This window comes from Notamacropus eugenii, chromosome 3 (genome assembly GCF_028372415.1).
Source record: "Notamacropus eugenii isolate mMacEug1 chromosome 3, mMacEug1.pri_v2, whole genome shotgun sequence".
Lineage (NCBI taxonomy): Eukaryota > Metazoa > Chordata > Mammalia > Diprotodontia > Macropodidae > Notamacropus > Notamacropus eugenii.
The window spans coordinates 379,090,700-379,110,074 of record NC_092874.1 but is presented as its reverse complement, the minus strand read 5'-3'; the positions used below and the strand labels follow the sequence as shown (position 1 = coordinate 379,110,074).

The following is a 19,375-nucleotide window of genomic DNA, read 5'->3' as shown; positions in this document are numbered from 1 at the left end:
AGGGAGAGAAAGGCACTTAGAGGTGAGGGGATCTCGGAAAGCCTTTCATCAGGTCTAGTACTCCTTCCATGACATCTTAGACTATTCCCTGGATACCCAGGGGCTCTTGATGTAAAGGTGGTAAATCTGAGCTCTGGGAGCAGGCTGGCCGGCTCACGATAAGTCAGTGGTAGAACAGCAAATGAAACTAACCCCTTTTAACCATCTAAACTCCTGTTTTATCTTCAACAAATGATACTTCCTCTTGCCGGCCATGTTTTTAATTTTTCTCTAATGGTACAGGAAACTATTTTATGTTTGTGCTTCAGGCTCCAGGATTTGTTTGTGATGCAATTAAGTGTTATGAACTAAATATAGAACATTTATACAGGCAGACCCTGTATTTTAAGGTCATAGGTAGAGTGCTTGCTATAGTCCTGGGTAGTCAGGCCAGGTCAGCTAATATTTTTTTGAGAGTGCTTTGCCATTTTTGTATTCAGGGAACACCTACAATTTCTCTTTAACATGAGCAGGTATTCGCTTCACAGATTACATAGCCTACCACAGTCAATCACTGTCTTCTAATTTGTACGCATGTTTTAAAGTTCAATTCCTATACCATCTCTCCCAAGAAGCCTTCCCTGATACCCCTAGTCAGGTGAGAAATCAGAGAGACAGAGACAGAGAGAGAGAGAGAGAAGAAAAAAGAAAAATAGATCACTAGCTAGGAAGCATCTGACTGCTTTAAACTGAGGTCTGTCTAGACTTCAGGTCCAGTGCTCTATTAACTGTGATACCTAATTTCCTCCTTTTTTTTCTTACTCCTTACTACAGTGGGAAGTTCGATGAAGATAGGTTATTTTATCTTAACTTTTATTTCCTCTATCACTTAGAATTAATCAATCAGTCAATCCAATAAACACTTGTTAAGCACCTACCATGCGCCAGGCACTGTGCTAATCTCAGGAACAAGGTTCTCTGCACGTGTGAATTGAAATTAATCGATATGAACTGATTTCTCCCTCAGGTGTTCAGCTGCGGGAAATGGCATCTTTAGATGGGTTTGAGGAGTAGCAGTTTAAAGATTGATGTCAGGCTCCCCAGACTTCTCCAGGAAAAAAAAGACAAACAACATCCAAGATTCTTGATGAAGAGTCTTGTGAGGATAATGGCCAGGGTACCGGTGGGTAAGGGGAGGATCGATTTACCTGGGGGGGAGGGGGGCAGTAAGGACAGAGAAGAGAATGGTCATCTTTTTAAAAAAACAAAAACATTTATTTCTTTTCCATTCATTCATTTATAGCTTTTTTTAATGTTGACTTCCTAATTCTTTCCCCCACCTCCAGCACCTCCCCCACCCATTGAGAAGATGAGCAGTATGAATAATGATCCCCTTTTCATTCAACATTCCTCCTGTAGATTACAATGGCCTTTCCTGAGGAGCGTATTTTAATAGCCAAGAAGTTGTTTGCTGGACACAAAGCGGGAGGGGGGAAGGACAACACACACCAAAAAATAAAAAATAAATAGCGTTGTGTTGGAGCAGGGGGAGAGGTTGGGGTCGTAGCTGAGAAGGCGAGAAAGCCTACGAATAGGTGCAGTATCCCTTTAAGAGTCAAATGGAATGTATCAAAACAAAAAGGCCGCGCGCCCATTGGTCCGACGACCAGCACGTGAATTCACAGCTGATTTCCTGGCTTTTTGTTGCTGCTGCTGCCGCCGCCGCCGCCGCTGCCCCGCTGCTTGCTTCTGTGTGTCAGTTTCAAACCTCGCTCCTCCAGCTCGCGGCTCCCGGAGCGACCCTCGCGTGTCCCTGCTCCCGCTTCCCCTGGAGACGCCGGAGAGGGGGCAGCCTGCTGCCAGCGCCGCCCCCAGCCTGCTGGAGCTTTTCTCCCTCCCGCTCGGACCGACGACCCTCGAGGAACCAGAACCCACCCCCCTCCCCCAAACCCGACCCCCGTCATGGCACACTCTGCCCAGCTGAACATCTTGGAGCAGAACTGCCCCATCCAGGTGGAGCACGATCGGAAGAGGAGGCAGTTCACGGTCAAACTGAATGGTAACGTAGCGGCAGCCAAGTCTCACTTTTCTCCTCTCTCCCCCCCTTTCCTCCTCCCCCCGCCCCAAGTCATCACCACCCCTCTCCCCTCCTTTTCTATCTTTTGTTTGCACGGAAAGCAAGAAGCTAGCGAGCTAATGCAAAGAGTGCCCTCTAGCTAACCGGGATTGATTTTTTTTTCTTAGAACCGAGTTCTCTCTCCTCTTTCTTTCTTTTTATTATTATTTTATTTTATTTTGCAGCAGCGGTGAGGCTGGTTATGCAATGGAATTACAGTGTCAACAGAGCAGCTGGAAACCCCAAATGGGTGGGGGGGTGGGGTGGCAGGGAGAATCTGTGAAATGTGTTGGAGTCTCATCCCTGCTGGAAGGACAAGTAATGAGTGCTCCCAGCTGATCTCCTGTTACCATCCCCCTGTCTCAGAGATCTGTGCTTTGTTTCTACCTCTGCTCTCCGGTGCCAACCAGAAGCTGGGTTGGTGCCTCGTTGGGCGGAAAGTGGGTGGGAGAGCACCTGCCCACACAACTTGGGTTTGGAAACAAGCGAAAGCCATTGAGGCTGTGCTTGTTCTCAGGGTCGTGGATTTATTTCTAATTCCGAGTTTTAGAATATTGACAGAGACCCCTTTCCCTCCTGACGATTTTTGTTATTATGAAATAGGGTTCCAAACTCTGGGAGAGCTCCTTTGAGAGGCTTGCACCCCCTTTCCCCGCCTCCCCAACTCCCACCCCCACTCCCCATGTGCTGCAGCCTGAATCCTGACAGGTTGTAGGGTCCCAATTGCATTCCTTTCCTCTTTCAGCCCTGGGGCTACTGGTGGAAAGTCACTGAGTGTGAAAAGTTTTCCTTCTGCTGTTTACACCCAGGCAGGAAAGGTTATCTCTAGCGCATTGTCTCTTCAGGTTCAGGTCAATAGGAGCATTTCATGGGTACATACCAAGCTGAGTAGCTTTTGAGCTCCGGCTGGGAAATCGTGTGCTTCTGTTTAACTCTGAGAGTGCTGTGTGCTGAATGAAAGAGTCTGAGTGGAGCCCAGGAAACGGCCTGGTACAGAAATGCCACTTATCAAGTGTGACTTTGTAAGAGACAGGAGGGCAGAATGGGAGACTCGGGGGAGAGAGGCGTCCAGCGCAGGCAGGGCCTTCCTTGCTCACAAATAGGGCTTCAATAAATGCTTCTTGAATTGAATTAAGACTCTGATTACTTTTTCTGAACTTAAAGCTACTAATAACTTTTCTTTTGTTTTATAAAGTTCTCACTACTTATAGATCCACCTTTCCCTTTTTCTCTTTGAAGTCTGAGATTTGGGACTCCCTGTTCCCCACAAACCTACGGCCTCGTTCTTCTCTTAGAATTCCTTCACTCCGTGCACACATTGGACAGACAGAGGATCATGGGATTTTGAATTGGAAGGGTCCTTAGAGATGACCTAGCCCAAACCCTGTCCTGTCTTCCCCCCACTTCCCACCCACAGTTATGAGGACCCAGAGAAAAATGTTTTTTCCCAAAGTCACTTAGGTATAGTAAGTAGCAAAGGTGAAATTTGAACCCAGCACTTCAAACCCCAGTCCACTGTCCTGTACACCATAGCTGTCCCTTACTGTACCACAGAAGGTCCTGGCTTGAAGTGAACTGTCCTGTTTTTATTTTAAAAAAAAAAAGCCCAAATCAGGCTTTTCCAAGTCTAATTAGGGGGGCACTGACAAGACAGAATCAAGGTGAGGGAGAAATATAGCCCACCAGCCGCTTGGAGATTGGACACAGCCCTGGGATTCTGGTGGGGTTTTGTGTTTCGTTTGTTTGTTTGTTTTTTGCAGTTGGAAGAACCACAGTTTCTTGGTGAACACCCTAATTGTTTGTTCTAAACATACACAGAGATGGCAGTCCGCTTGCTGCATCTGGTTCCGAACTTTTCGGGTAGAAACAGTAGTCCATTTTTAGACCCACAGAAATTGTAGGCAGGGATGCAAAAAAAAGAAAGGAAAGAGGAAAAAAAAGTTTTGTTTTGTTTTTAAATTGATGCGGCCCTGGAGTCATCCCCTGGAGACAGCTTCAGTCAGAGAGCCAGACGAGTTCACAGGGATATTTCTAAACTTTCTCCTCCCATTCTTTCCCTTCCCCCACTCCAGACCACTAATTATAAAGTGTACTCCCTAAGTCAGCCCTGGGTGAAGAGAAAGCCGGACAAATCCAGGGGGCCAGATGAGGGGTTGTTGAGAGAGTGATTAAAGACTGAATAAACGGCAAGAAATCAAACAGAAAGAGCTGGCCTGGCTTGAGTCCAGAACAGAAAGACACCAAGTTCTCTCTGGCCCACATCTGACTATTACTGGCCTTCGGTGCTGATTTCAGATTGATTGGCTTACCACTGTGTGCCAGTCACTGTCCAGAACCTACCCAAGGGCCAGCCTCTGTCCCCCAGGACCTTCCAAACCCTGGATAGCGTTGGGTAAGACCTGCCACCTTCCTGGGCCTTGAAATGCCTGTCAGAAATGCGAGGCTTCTGCTGGCCTTACAGTCTGGTTATTGAATGAATGAATAGCCTGTTGTGAGCCAAGCACTTTGTAGACCCTAAAAGCAGCATTATCCCCAAATACTCAGGTCAGGAGAGGGGGACCAGTTGTCTACCTAAATAATTTCAACCATCACCAATTTTGTGAGCCAGCTGTCCTCCCAATGTCCTTGTTTTCCACTATTGAGGAGGAACCAAGGAAGTCTTCCCCACATGGGGGCTCTGGTTGTCTGCCCCACATGGGAGCCATTCAGGTTGTGGAGTGAATGTCAGAGTTGTCAGGGACCTTAGAGGTTAACAAGCCCAATCCCTTCATTTTATTTGAAATTTTCTTTTTTTATTGCAAATTTAATCACCAAATATTTTCAGATGCAAAGAAGAGCAAGGGAGATGGTTGTATATGAAACTGTCAAGTTCTGTTATAGACAAGTGTGTTTTAAAACCAAGAGACACACACACATGCACACCTGTGCATGTACCCCCAAAAATCTTAGGACGATTTTTCTGAAAGTAAAACTTCACTAAGTCTTTTAGAATATCCTTTATAATTTAACAAGGTAGTAATGAAGGAAACAGGCCTAGGGTAGAGAGGTGACATCCCAAAGGTAACGGTGAATTCTTGTCAGAGCCAAGATAGAATCCAAGGCTCTCGATTTTCACTAGGTAATACAAAAACCAAACCCAAGAGCTCATAGGCTGGTTTCTGCTCTTATTCAGCATTCATTAACTCTACAAGTGTGGGTAAAATTGGTCCTTGGATTGGAGGCCTTTGTGCAAGGGGTGAAATTGGGAGATATTTCTGTAGTTAAGAATGAATGACTTTCTAGGAAGACTGAATCTCCCTGTCCCAATGACTCACATTGATCCTGATGTAGGAATTCTTATCATTACTTTATCCTGCAAAGGCATCCAGGCATAATGGATAGACACCTGGACTTGAGGTCGGGAAGACAAAGGTTTGATTCCTACCTTAGTCACTAGACATCTGTCAATTGGTCAGTGTGATTTTAGGTAAATTATCTAACCTTTCTCAGTCTCAATTTCCTTAGCTGTAAAATGAAGTTGATAATAAAAGCACTAACTCCCCAATTTCTAACAAAATAATAGATATAAAAGTGCTTTGTGGATCTTAAAGTTAACACTGATATATGTTAGCTGTGGCTATAATAACTGGGGAGACCTAACTCATAGAATGGTATTGTATTGCCAGAGACCCTCCTGGGAAAAGCCTTAAGAATTCTTGGATCCCTTCTCTTCAGCCTGGTTTCTTTGGTTGTGCATAAGTTTCCTGCAAATCTGAATATGCTCATGTTTGGGCCTTGGTTTCTTCACTGATTGATTGAGAAGGTTGGAATTGATGACCTCCAGAGGCCCTCTCAGCTCTGCCATTTTATGATGTATGCAGGGGCTTGGCTCAAGGTGCTTCCTCTGATCTGACCAACTGTGCCCTATGGTTACTTACTAGAGTGAGTCAAGATTTATGCTGGTCAAATAAGTGGTCAGGAATGCTCTCCGGGTCTCCCCAGCAGACTGGTAGAAGTATATGTGTATATTTAATTTCCAAAAATATATTGCATATCTACTATGTACAGAGCACCATGTGAGGGGACAGGAGAGAAGTATAGGACGTAGTTGATATCTGCAAAGAGCTCATAATGTAATTGGGGAGCTAAGACTGTTATATGTGCATCTAAAAAGATAACCTAGCACCACAAATACATGGTAGCTTGTTTTAAGTAAGTGCCTACAAGGCACTCCTTCCCCTAGAAAATCAGAGGAAGGGATGGAGATGGTGACACAGTGCAAAGAATAGTGGATTTGGAGTAAGAGGGCCTGAGTTCAAATTCTGCTTCTGCTCCCTGCTGAAAGGGTTGGATTAAATGGCCTTTCTTTAAAGCTCTGCTCCTACGACAGGTCAGTAAGGGATGTAATAGTCAAGGAAGGCTTTCTGCAAGAAGTGGAACTTGGGCTGAGCCTTAGACTGCATAAGCTCCAAAGAGATGGGGAGGACCTTCTAAGGAGGGGAAATAATGCAAGGGGGCAAAGAGAAGGGTCCTGTGTGATTTAGGGACCCGTGATGATTTGGGCATGCTGGCTGGCTTGCCTTAGATCAGGGGTATCAGCCCGTTCAACTGGCCACACTCAAAGTAGAACCTAGGTGATGTTGATATGTGGCCCACCAGGATCCTTATGTACAGAGTAGTGCCCCGCCTTTTTCTGTTTCAGTTTAACATCACTGCCTTACATTTGTAAGAAACTAGAGGACAAGCTTTGAGTCATTCCTTTTTTTATCCTTGGCACAATGCTAAATACTGAAAATGGTGCCAGTGAACGTAGTGCCTTGGGGTTTGATTTATAAAGGGTCTTAGTCCCAAAGACTCAAGACTGGACTCAGACTTTTGGGATACCCTGTATTCTCTGCTGGCACTTATGATTGGTAAAGATCTTGTGGGGAGAGGGTATGGCTGTCAGTGTTTGTAAAATGTGTTTGTTGAGTTGAATTGAACGCGATTGTTCCTGGAACATTGACTAGAAGCTGAGCCAGGGCAAAGATTGGGACCAAGGGTAATAATGCCAACTAGAAGTGATTTAGACTTGATGTTGGTAGCCAGGGAGTGATCGATACCTTTATATGATCTGCCTACTTTGGGCAAAGGCCCAGGAATCATAAGGTGTCAGCACCTGAAGGAACCTGAGATCCTCTAGGCAGCCACCCTCATCTTACAGATTAAGTAACTGAGACCCAGAAAGGATAAGTGACTTTTCTAAGGTCACACTGTAAGTTAGAAACAGCTAGATAGAGCATTGGGCCCAGAGTCAGGAAGACCTGATTTCCAATCCAGTCCAGTTCCAATCTGATCCAAACCTGATTTCCAATGGATTGAGAATTTACTAGCTGTGTGACTCTGAGCAAGTCACTTAAGCACTGTTTGCCTTAATTTTCTCAACTGTAAAATGGGGATACTGATAATACTAGCACATACCTCCCAGGGTTATTGTGACTGTCAAATTAGATAATATTTATAAAAATATTTACCCTGGTACATAGTGGGTACTATATAAATTGTTATCCTCCCTCACCCAAGGGTAGAGCTATAGGCCTAGAATATGTCCCCCCAGGGCAGGGACAGTTGTGTTGTTGTATCTGTAATACCAGCTGGGAGTGCAGTGCTGGGCACACAGAAGGTGCTTAAGAAATGCTTGTGGATCAATAGTACCCAAGCCTCCTACCCTTTAGACTAAAATGTTCCCATACCTCATTGCCACCCCTGGCACAAGGCAGTCAATGATCAGGTGCTTAGTGAGGGACTGAACCCCAGGAAGAGCCTGTCTTTATTTGGTACCGTGTTGGGAATAGCCTGGGAAGGCAAAAATATTTCCTTGTCTCAGGTGAGAATCCAACCTTCTGGGCTATCACAGACTTTGAATTCCCAATGAAACGGAATGGGTGGAAGTTGTGGCATCAAGCTGGGAAATAGCCTGAGCCTGTGGGAGTGTAGCGGACACGTTGTTAGTAACTCATGATCTTTGGAACACCCAGGCAAGGTTGATGCAACAAAAATGTATTAAGCACCTACTGCATGCACAGTACCGTGAGGTGCTAGGGATAAATGCAGCCAAAAGCAAAGCAAGGGGTTTACCTTCTCCTGTCCCAGCTAGGAGGGCATAGAAATGGAATTCTAGAATGTTAGAGCTACAAGAAGTTGGATAATAGAGAAAGCCCTGGTCTGGGTTTGAGTTCAGGCCCTCACAGTTACTAGATATAATACCACAAGCAAGGTCACTTAAATTCTCTTGCTTCACTTTTTAAACTCTAATACCTGTATTACCTATATCGAGGTGTTGTTGCAAGATTGTTTTGTCAGCCTAACAGGGCTACAGAGACGTAAGTTACTGTCAATCAGTAAACTTTTAGTAAGCACCTACTATGTGCCAGGTAATTTGCTAAGCTCTGGGGAAAACAAAGAAAGCCATAAGACTGTCTCTGCCTCAGAGACTGTAGGCACATTCTGGGAAGATGAGGAGTAGAAGGAACCTGGAGGGTAGTGAAGGTGTTTCCATTTGCAGGTAAGGAAATAAAATCAGTAGCTGTGTGACCCTGGGCAAGTCACTTCACCCTCTTTGCCTCAGTTTCCTCATCTGTAAAATGAGCTGGAGAAGGAAATGGCACAAACTGCTCCAGTATCTTTGCCAAGAAACCCCCAGTGGGATCAGAAGAGTTAGACATGACTGAAATGAGTGAATAACCACAAAATCTAGAAGAGGGAATTGACTTGATGTGGCTCCTTAGGGGCAGATCTGAGACTTGACTGAAGATCAGTGGTTCTTCACATGTAGAACTGATGACCAGGATGTAGATAACTTCCTTGGCTACACCATCTGGACAAAGTAGCCAAGCTGGACGAGTGAACCTCCTCTTCTTCCCTGTGCCTGGAGCTAAAAATGCCCTTCCTGGGATGTTTGCGTTGCTTCTCCTGGTGTCTCTTCTCGGTATGTTTATTTTCTCTCCATAGGAACATTCAGCTGCCCAGGAGTATCACTACAGGGAGGGAGAGATTCATTTATGACCATGGTTTCTACCTTTCCATCCCCTCCCAGCCCCACCTCACAGCAGGCAGCTCATGTGGGCACTCCTCCAGAACCTCAGTTTTCCTTCTTTGCCAGAACCTGTTTTTTTTTGTTGTTGTTATTTGTTTTCTGCACACCTACCTGCCCTGGTAACTTCAGACTGACTCTTAAGTGATCACCCTGCCAGACCCAGCCAGTTGTGTGACTGGCAAGCTGGGTGGAAGGAGGGGTGAGCAGGGATGGTTGATCAGGCTGAGTTTGAGAGGTTCAGGGAAAGACCCTGCCTTTGTCAAGGAGGCAGCCTGTAGGCGGGACTGGATAGTGAGCTGGAATCAGAAACACCTAGATTCCACTCTCTACCTAGACACATACTAGCTGTATACCCCAGAGGACTTCCTTAATCTCTGCTTACTCATCTGTCAGAGATCTGACCTTAAAGCCAGGTAGAGCTAGAGTCAGGTCCCTGTGACACATCCATACCAGCTGACTGCCTCTGCACTGGGCCCTTGTCCTCTTAGTGCCTCCAAGAAATTCTCTTAAGGCCATCACTTGTGGAGCTAAATTGGTAGAAGTGGTTCCTTACCTCAGTGAGATCCCTGGTCTGCATCTAAAAATGCAGGTGATAATAAACAGCTGGAATACTTAGCTCATAGGGTCAGTGTGGGAATCAAATGAGGTATTGAGGCAGCGATGTGTCTGGGTAGAGAATTGAGAAGACCTGAATTCAGATCCTGCCTCAGACACTTAGCAGCTGTGTGACCTGGGGCAAATCAATTAACCTGTTTTGCATGATAGGTTTCCGAAAACAAGGTTAATAATAGTGCCTACTACTAATGAAGGTGATGATAGAACCTACCTCCCAGTATTGTTGTGAGAATTAACTAAGATAACATTTGTAAGGGCCTTAGCAAACCTTAAAGGGATACACACACACACACACACACACACACACACACACACACACACACACACACCATCTATCATAATAATAACAACTTCAGGGTACTTTTCTGTGAGTTTTCAGGCCTTTTACATCCATTTGATCATCATAGCAACCCTGAGAGATAGGTAGGGTGAGTATTATTCTGGCCATATTACAGATGAGCTAGTTAAGGGCAGAGCTCAGGACCAGAACTTATGTCTCTAGGAAGGAATGCCATCTCTGGACCTGTCCTACCAGCCCCTCCTGCTGTGTTGTGACCAAGCTGAGATAACCACTTGTTCCAGTGACTTCTGCCTAGTCTGAGGAGCTGTGACTGGCTCCCCGTATACCACGGTGTTCACTGGAGATGGAGTGAAGCTGCCCTGCTGCCCCACCAATTCTATCAAGAACACACCAAAACTGGGCCATTCCCACAAGGGTGGGAGGGCGTGATAGCTCTATCAGAAGGGTACAGTTGCCTCTGTTGCCATTCTGCCCCACACAGAACAGGGGCATTCAGAAACTGAGAAGGCGTCTAATAAGCAATGAACTGAGGCCTACCCTCTTTGGCCTCATCTCTCTTAGCAGTAGCTGCTTTGCTTTGCAAGGTGTGTCCCTGGATGTACAGCCAAGGATAGTCACATCCTGAGAAAATAAGTGCACTTTCTCACCAATTTTTCTTGAAAGAGGTAGTGAGCTCCCCATCCCTGGGAGTGCCCCAATAGAGAATGGATGATCATCAGTCAGGGAGGCTACAGAAATTATACTAGATGGTTGGTTTTTTGTTTTTAATTTTTTTGTTTGTTTTGCCTCTCTGCATGCTCACCTGCCTGGTAACTTCAGATTGATGTTTAAAGGGATCACCCTGCCAGACCAAGCCAGTTGTGTGACTGTGGCAGGCTGGGTGGATGGAGGAGTGAGTGGAGATGGTTGATCAAAGCCAGATTTGAGAGGGCCGGGGACAGAGCCTGCCTTTGTGAAGGAGGCTGCTTGGAGGGAGTGGATAGTGACTTAGATAAAAAGCTTTCTGACTGATGTTTGAGTCTAGAATTGATTCTTCCAGCCCGGTGCTAGGTTTGGCCAGACCCCCATCTGGTGGTTTCATTTAATGTGGACTACCTTTTAAGCACCAGCCTGATTTTGCTCCATTCTGTATTTATGATGGTCAAGGGGTCATCGATATTTTTTCTCAGTTGGGAAAGGACCGACTTTCCTGAAACACCTAGGTGGCCCTGGGCCTAGAATCACAAAGACCTGAATTCAAATGCAGCCTTAGACACTTCCTAGCTGTGTGATCCTGGACAAGTAAGTGATTTAACCTCTGCCTCAGTTTCCTCAAATGTAAAATGGGGATAATAATAGCACCTGCCTCCCAGGATTGTTGAGAAGATCAAAAGATAATCCAGTTGTAAAGTACTTAACACAGTGCCTCCCATGTCAGAGGGTTAACAGATGCTTATTTCCTACCTTCTTGAGCCCTTTTCCCTGGAGAGAAGAGGATGTGACATCAGGGAGGTGATACTGTGAATCATATTTAAGTGAGGGAGGGCTGTGCAGAGTCACCAGCCTCACTTTTTCCTCTGGAGCCATCTGGGCCCAATGGCCAGATATAGATCAAGACCATTGGAGGTGGCCCAGCTCTGGGGAGCTATAAGATTTGCCTAAATGTATTCCTTATAGCCCAGTGAAATAAGGAGGCACTATAAGAACTGATAAGAAGAGGGTCTATTAACCAATCTGTGAGGATGCTTACAGATCTAGAACCACATGAAGGTATCACATAGTTGGGGAAGGGGGTGGGGAATGCAAAAGTATAGCATGATCTAGACGAATTTAGGATCAGGACACCTTGAGTCTAGACCCAACTTTGCCCTTGTGACCTTGGGGAAGTCCCTTTATTTCTCTAAGTCTAGGTTTGCTTATTTGAAAATGGGTATAATACAGTTTCCACTACTTACCTCAACAGGGTTGATATAAAGAAAACATTTTGTAAATTGCAATGTTTCAGTATTTCAAGGATTGATTGTGTATAGGTAGTTCCTCCACCAATACAGATTACAACCCCTTGTCACCTTTTAGTAGATGACCATTGTGAATGTTGTGGCCCATAAAGAAAGATTCATTGTGAATATCTGTGTCTGAAAACTGTAAATACTGTAGAAATCTGAGCTTGTTTTATTTAGAGCTTTAAGGCCAGGGGTGTGTTGGAGTGACCTCAAAGAGAAGAGCTGACCGTTAAATTTTTAGCATGAGCTTTTATACCCTGGGAATGAGCAAATCAGAACTTGAGGTATTGTTTTGTTGGCTGTCTGGACTTAGGAAATTGTTGGAGAAAATGTTTGCAATGCAGATTAAACTCCCAAGTGTGTTGTTTGTACATTTTTTTCTTTGGGAGATCTGATTGTTAAACATCAGCATGCCGCTGCTTTAAGGTATGGTCCTTGCCCTTCAGTCTAATGGTGGGTAGGAAACATAGAAAAGACAAAAAGAAGAAAAAAATATAAAATATTGGAGAAACCCGGTTCTATTGCATTTTGTTCCAAAAGAGCAAGGAGCAGCAATTACCCGAGCCCTTGGAAACTGCCTGATCATTTGATTGTGTAGGAATTTTGTGGCCAGCTTTGTTGCCCCATGTGGAGCTAGTAGCTGCCGAAGGCTGGGCCAGGCTGCTCCATGAGGGCCCTGAAATAGCCTCCTGTGTCCTTTCTCAGCACAGACTGTGTGTGCCTAATTAAACCCCTAACAGGTGGCTGGCTAGTCATTGAGACTCAGCCAGCACTCTGCTCCCTCCCAGGGGATGGAGAAAAGGGCTAAACCAGACCTTCTGTTGACTGCTGGACCTAGAAGCAGAAAAATCTGACGTCTGGGCCTGTCTCTGATGCTTACTAACAGTATGGACCATGGACGAATCATTTCCCAAGTTAGTTTCTTCATCTGCAAAATGGGGTAAGACTTGAAGTACTGAGGTTTCTGGGCTGTGAGATAATTGATCTAAAGTACTTTACAAATAGGCAGCTAGGTGTCAAAATGTATGGAGCATTGGACTTGGAATTAGGAAGACTTGTCTTTCTGAGTTCAAATGCATCTTAGATATTTACGAGCAGTGTGACCCTGGGCTAATCCCTTGACTTTGGTTGCCTCAGTTTCCTCAACTGTAAAATTAGCTGGAGAAGTAAATGGCAAACCACTCCAGTATCTTTGCCAAGAAAACCCTAACTGGGGTCACATTGTTGAAAACAACAGAACAACAGCTTTACAAACTTTCAAATTATCATCAGTCCCTCTCTCTCTGGTACCTTAGGCAGAGCTGCTAAATCTAATGCTGGGGAGAGCATTAGGTAATCTGGTAATCTGGCCTATTAAGGGACTGATAGTAATTAACATTAGGATGTACAGATGGAAAGAGGACTTGAAAGGCATACGGTCTGACCACCTGCCCTCAAACAGGACTAGATAAATTTGGTGGTGTCATGGATATAGACTGCTTCGCTTGGAGCCTGGAAGACCCTACTTTGTGTGTCGTCTGGTACTAACTAGCTGTGTGGTCCTAGGCAAGTCGCTCAACCACTCCCTGCCTCACTTTCTTCAAATGTAAACTGGGGGTAATAACATCTGAAGGGCAGCTAGGTGGCATATTGCATAGAGCCCTGGGCCTGGGGTAAGGAAGACTCATCTTCCTGATTTCATATCTAGCCTCACACACTTACTAGCTATGTGACATTGGACAAGTCACTTAACCCTTTTTGCCTCAGTTTCTTCATCTGTAAAATTAGCTAGAGAAGGAAATGGCAAACCACTCCAGTGTCTTTGCCAAGAAAACCCCAAATGGGGTCATAGAGAATCAGACTTTATTGAAAAATGACCGAAGAACAAATGGTGGTCTTGGGCAAGTCACTCTGAAAACTCAGTTTCATCACCTTTAAAATGGGAGTAATGAAAGCACCTGTCTCATAAGATTGTTGTGAAGATCAAATGAGATATTTGTAAGGTGCTTGGCACAATGCCTGGCACTTAGTAGGTGCTTAATAAATGCTTATTTCCTTCCTATTCTCATAAGGTTGTTATTAGGATCATAGGAATTAACATGTTGCATGTAAAGTACTTTGTAAAATTTAAAACCTTCTCTAAATGCTAGCTATTGTGATTATTAGAAAAAAAATTTCTAACAAGCAATGCATTTTCTTTTAGGTTATTGGTGGAAGAGTTCCACTGTGTTCTTGACAATCCATTCTCTTTTGCTCTTTTGCCTAGGAAGTATTGGCCCCTTTCTCCCCTAGGCCAAACTCTCACAGCTTGACCTGTGCCTCTCATACATCAGCCTACTTGCTGTTGCTTATCATCCAAAGTATGGAGATGTCCAAGGTGTGTGTTAAAGTCCTGGCTTTCTTCGCTGTCTTTGGGCAGAAGAAAGATGTACTGAGTGTGTGAGCCTGTGTATTCAGGGAGCGTGGTGGTATGATGAGAAGAACCCTTGATGTAGAGTTAGCAGACCAGGATTGAAGTCTCACCTCTGATATTTACCAGCCTTCTGGCTGTGGGTGAGTGATCCACTTGACAAAACTCCCTGTATGTTTTCTCATCTGTAAGGAAAAAAGACAATGCTTGTACTGCCTAACACACAGAAATGTTGTCAGCATCAGATGAGATGGTGCATCCTAAAAAAAATAGAAAAATGTGTGAGCCATGAATAGTAATAATAGTTCACACATATGTGTGTGTGTGTGTGTATGTATGTTTCACTTAACTTGGCAAAGCTCTTTACTTACCTCACTGGATCCTCACAATCTTGCGTGAGAGATGTTTTCATCACCCCTACTTTGCTGTTATCTGTTATATTTATGTTTATAATTCTGGGTGACTTCAATGCTACAGTAGACTCAGACTACCAGACTTGGCAGGGTGTCCTAGGGAGGAATGGAGTTGGAAACAGTAACAGTCATTTACTGCTGAAGACTTGTACATCACACGACCTTCTCATCACCAACACTGTCTTACGTTTACTTAAACACAGTAAAATTTCATGGATGCAACCTCGCAGCCAACACTGGCATCTAATAGATTATGTGAGTGTAAGGAGAAGACACAGACAAGATGTGAGAGTGACAAAGGGAATGTGTGGTGCAGAGTGTTGGACTGATCATAGACTTATCCTGTCCAAGCTAAATATTTGCATTCATCAGAAGTGCCGCCCCCAAGGCAAAATGACTACCAGAAGAATTAATCTCAACAAATTAGAGCTCTTCTCTGAGTGTGAACAGTTTACTGCTGACTTGGAGGGAAAGTTGAGCCAACACATAGTTGGCAACCATGGAGCAGAAAAGAAGTGGGCAGCTTTCAGAGATTTGGTGTACAGCACTGCATTTGCTCATCTGGGTCAGAACACTTGCAAACACCAAGACTGATTTGATGAAAATGATGGGAAAATTCGGAAGCTACTAAACGAAAAACAAGAACTCCACAGGATTCACCAGCAGGATAGTTCATCCACCTCTAAGAAGGCAGCATTTAGCTCCATCAAAAGCAAAGTACAAGCAAAGCTTAGAGACATGCAGGATTCCTGGCTCAATAAGAAGACAGATGAAATTCAGTTTTATGCTGATAGTAACAATCCAAAGCACTTTTATAATTCCCTGAGAACTATTTATGGACCAAAAATCTATGGTGCATTACAACTACTCAGTCCTGATGGAGCCACATTGATTAGTGATAAGGACATTATCCTAGAGAGATGGGCTGAGCACTTCCATAGTGTTCTCAACGGACCATCATCAATCAATGCTGAGCCCATTGACCATTTACCTCAGATTGAAGTCAATCCCTCCTTGGCTTTGAAGAAGAGGGTTTGAGAGCCATTAGGCTCCTTTCATGTGGCAAAGCACCTGGTGCTGATTCTCTTCCAGCTGAGATTTACAAGGTAGGGAGACCATTGCTCATATAAAAGCTGACTGAAATTTTCCACGTTATATGGCAAGAGGAGGTTATCCCCCAGGAGTTCAAGGATACCTCCATTGTCCATCTCTATAAAGGTAAAGGGAATAGTTTGTCATGCAACCATCACAGCAGGATCTCTCTCTTAATCATTGCTGGCAGAATTCTTGCTAGAGTCCTCCTTAATAGTCTGATTCTTCACCTGGAAGATGGTCATATACCTGAGAGCAGCTAGGTGGTGCAGAGGATAGAGCACCAGTGCAGGAGTCAGGAGGACCCGAGTTCAAATCTCACCTCAGACACTTGACACTCACTAGCTGTGTGACCTTGGGCAAATCAGTTAACTCCAATTGCCTCATCCTGGGCCATCTCTAGTCATCCTGATGAATATCTGGTCACTGGATTCAGATGGCTCTGGAGGAGAAATGAGGCTAGTGACCTGCACAGCCCTCCTTCACTCAAAACAAAGTCAAATGCAAGTCATGTCATTACTTCTCTGATGGCATGGTCTTCTTCCGGCAATAAAGGACAAACACACACATATACCTGAGAGCCAGTGTGGCTTCAGAAAGGGCTGAGGAACAGTCGATATGGTATTTGCTGCCCAACAACTCCAGGAAAAATGCCAGGAGCAGAACAAAGGTCTGTAAAAATGTTTGTAGATTTGACCAAGGCCCTTGGCACTGTTAGTCCTGAGGGCTTATGGAAAATTATGTCAAAATTTGGTTGCCCAGAGAAGTTCATCAATATTGTATGTCAATTTCATGATGGTATGTTTGCCTGGGTTCTGGATAATGGACAATGCTCTTGTGCCTTCCCAGTCACCAGTGGAGTGATACAGGACTGTGTGCTTGCTCCCATGCTTTTTAGTTTGATGTTTTCAGCCATGTTGACAAATGCTTTCAATGCAGATAAATAAGGAATTAAGGTCAGCTACCATACTGATGGCAAGTTCTTCAATTTGGAAAGGCTACAAGCCAAGACCAAAGTGGAGGGAGTGTTGGTGCATGATTTTCTGTTTACAGATGATTGTGTACTCAATACAACTTCTGAAGCTGAGATGCATTAAAGTATGGATCAATTCTCTGCTGCCTGTGCTCATTTTGGCCTAATAATTAACACCAAGAAAACACAGGTGCTCCATCAGCCACCACCACACCATCATCCTTACATGGAACCATCAGTTACAACAAATGGAGAAATTTTGAAAGCTGTGGATAAGTTCACTTACCTTGGTGTAGTGTACTTTCCAGGGATGTACACATTGACAATGAGGTTAATGCACACATTGCCAGTGCTAGCTCAGTGTTTGGGAGGCTCTGAAGAAAAGTTTGGGAGAGAAGAGGTATTAGACTGACTACCAAACTGAAGGTCCACTGAGGTGTTGTGCTGACCTCATTGTTGTATGCCTGTGAAACATGGATAGTCTACCAGCGCCATGCCAGGAAACTGAATAGCTTCCATTTGAACTGTCTTAGGAAGACTCTGAGGATCACCTGGCAGGAAAGGGTACCAGACACTGAAGTCCTTGCTCAAGCTGAACTGCCAAGTATTCAAACTATGCTTCAGAGAGCTCAATTCTGATGGGCTGGCCATGTTGTGCGAACGCAAAATGTACACTTGCCAAAAAGCCTATTTTATGAAGAACTCACTTGAGACAAGCAATCACATGGTGATCAGAAGAAGTGATACAAGGACACTCTCAAGACCTCTCTCAAGAACTTTGGATTTGACTATGCAACATGAGAGACACTGACACAGGACTGCTCAGTATGGCGTGCCCACATCAGAAAGGGTGCTGTGCTGTTTGAGCAAAGCAGAATTGAGACAGCACAGAATAAACACAGGATGTGCAAATTTGGGATATCCACCCCAAATATTCACATGGACTATCTGCGTCCAAGCTGTGGTAGAGCATTCTGAGCTCGTATTGGTCTGATCAGCCACAATTGGACACGCTGAAATTTTACTTTATCATGATAATGTCATTTTGGTCCTCTTTGAAGACGAAGGACAACAACCACCACCACTATTTGTTGTGTGTTTTTCGTGTATATGTGTGTGTGTTATTATAGTTGTTCAGTTGTTTCTGTTGTGTCTTGACTTTTTGTGACCCCATTTGGGGTTTTCTTGGCAAAGATAGGGGAGTATGCCATTTCCTTCTGCAGATCGTTTTACAGATGAGGAAACTGAGACAAACAAGGTTACATGACTTGCCCGGGGTCACATAAAAAGTAAGTATCTGAGGTCAGATTTGAATTCAGGTCTTCCTGATTTCAGGCTTGGCATTCTATCCACTGTTTACCCAACTGCTGCTTATTATTATTAATTATTATCAGTTAATATTATTACGGTTGATAACTCACATTTGTGTAGCACTCTGCGGAGCAGTGTGGCATGCTGGATAGAAGGTTGGTCTTGGAATCTGGAAGACTTCAGTTCAGTTACTTCTTCTGACACGTTTTGGCTGTATGACCATAACTTCTCAATGCCCCTGGCAGCTGTGTAAGACTCTAAAACTTTGTATTGGTGGAGGGAGTTTTTAGAGGGGGAGTTCCGCACACTGGTGAAATCACAGGTTGGAACTCCTCCCTTGTCCGATAGTACCTGGTGAGGTTCTGCTTCTTAAGGTTTACAAAGAGCTTTTTTCACAACAACCCTCTTAAGGATGACACAGTGTAAGAGTTAGGATCTCTCCTCCTTTGTAGATGAGAACACAAGCTTAGAGAATTCACTGACTTGCCCAGGTAACACACAGTAAGCTTTAAACCTGGGCCCCCTGATTCTAAGTCTACTTCTCTTTACCTTTACCTGTGTAGCCTCTCTAGCTGCATCCTCAGGGCTGTACAAAAAGCCCTTTGAGAGAGAGACTAGAGAAGATGTATTTGTTACCATTTAAGCTGTGGATTGCTGTGGATTGAGGTAAAGTGAGTGGGTTCCCCTGCACAAAAGCTTTGGGTCTGATGCCCATGTCAAGCAGGCACCCAGATTTTGGGTTTCTTGGACCTATAGCAGTGGGTGGTTTGTTTGTTTTTGGAAAGACGTCCCACTCATAGTGACAGTTGCAGGTACATTCCTTGGTAGTATCCTGGTCCTGTCAGGAAAATGCATTTTAGATAGGAAATTTGATTTTGATGTTATTTTTTCTAGCTCTACAAAATAATTATCTGATAGCTTAATTGATATGGCACTGAATAAGTAAATTAATTTGGGTAGAACTGTCATTTTTATTATATTGGCTCAGCCCACCCACGAGCAGCTGATGCTTTTCCACTTACTTGGAAATTTGATTTTGAAAAAAAAGTTTTTAATTCCCAACTTTGACAATAAAAAAGATGCAGCAGGATATAAAGAGATTCTATATGAAACTACGAAATTCTCGTTAATAATGCTTGCCTTTTTTTAA

General features: G+C 44.2%; 1 protein-coding gene across 2 annotated transcripts in view; it reads left to right on the top strand.

Moving 5' to 3' along the window:
• The first annotated feature begins 1,627 nt into the window (after positions 1–1,627).
• NATD1 (N-acetyltransferase domain containing 1) overlaps positions 1,628–19,375 on the top strand; it is a 57,730-nt gene continuing 39,982 nt past the window's right edge. The window contains exon 1 of one of the 2 annotated variants that reach the window (XM_072597615.1): positions 1,628–2,038. In XM_072597615.1, the coding sequence (XP_072453716.1) occupies positions 1,942–2,038 (97 nt within the window). In that variant the 5' untranslated portion in view covers positions 1,628–1,941. The remainder of the gene's footprint in view (positions 2,039–19,375) is intronic. The other variant, XM_072597616.1, reaches the window with a different exon arrangement.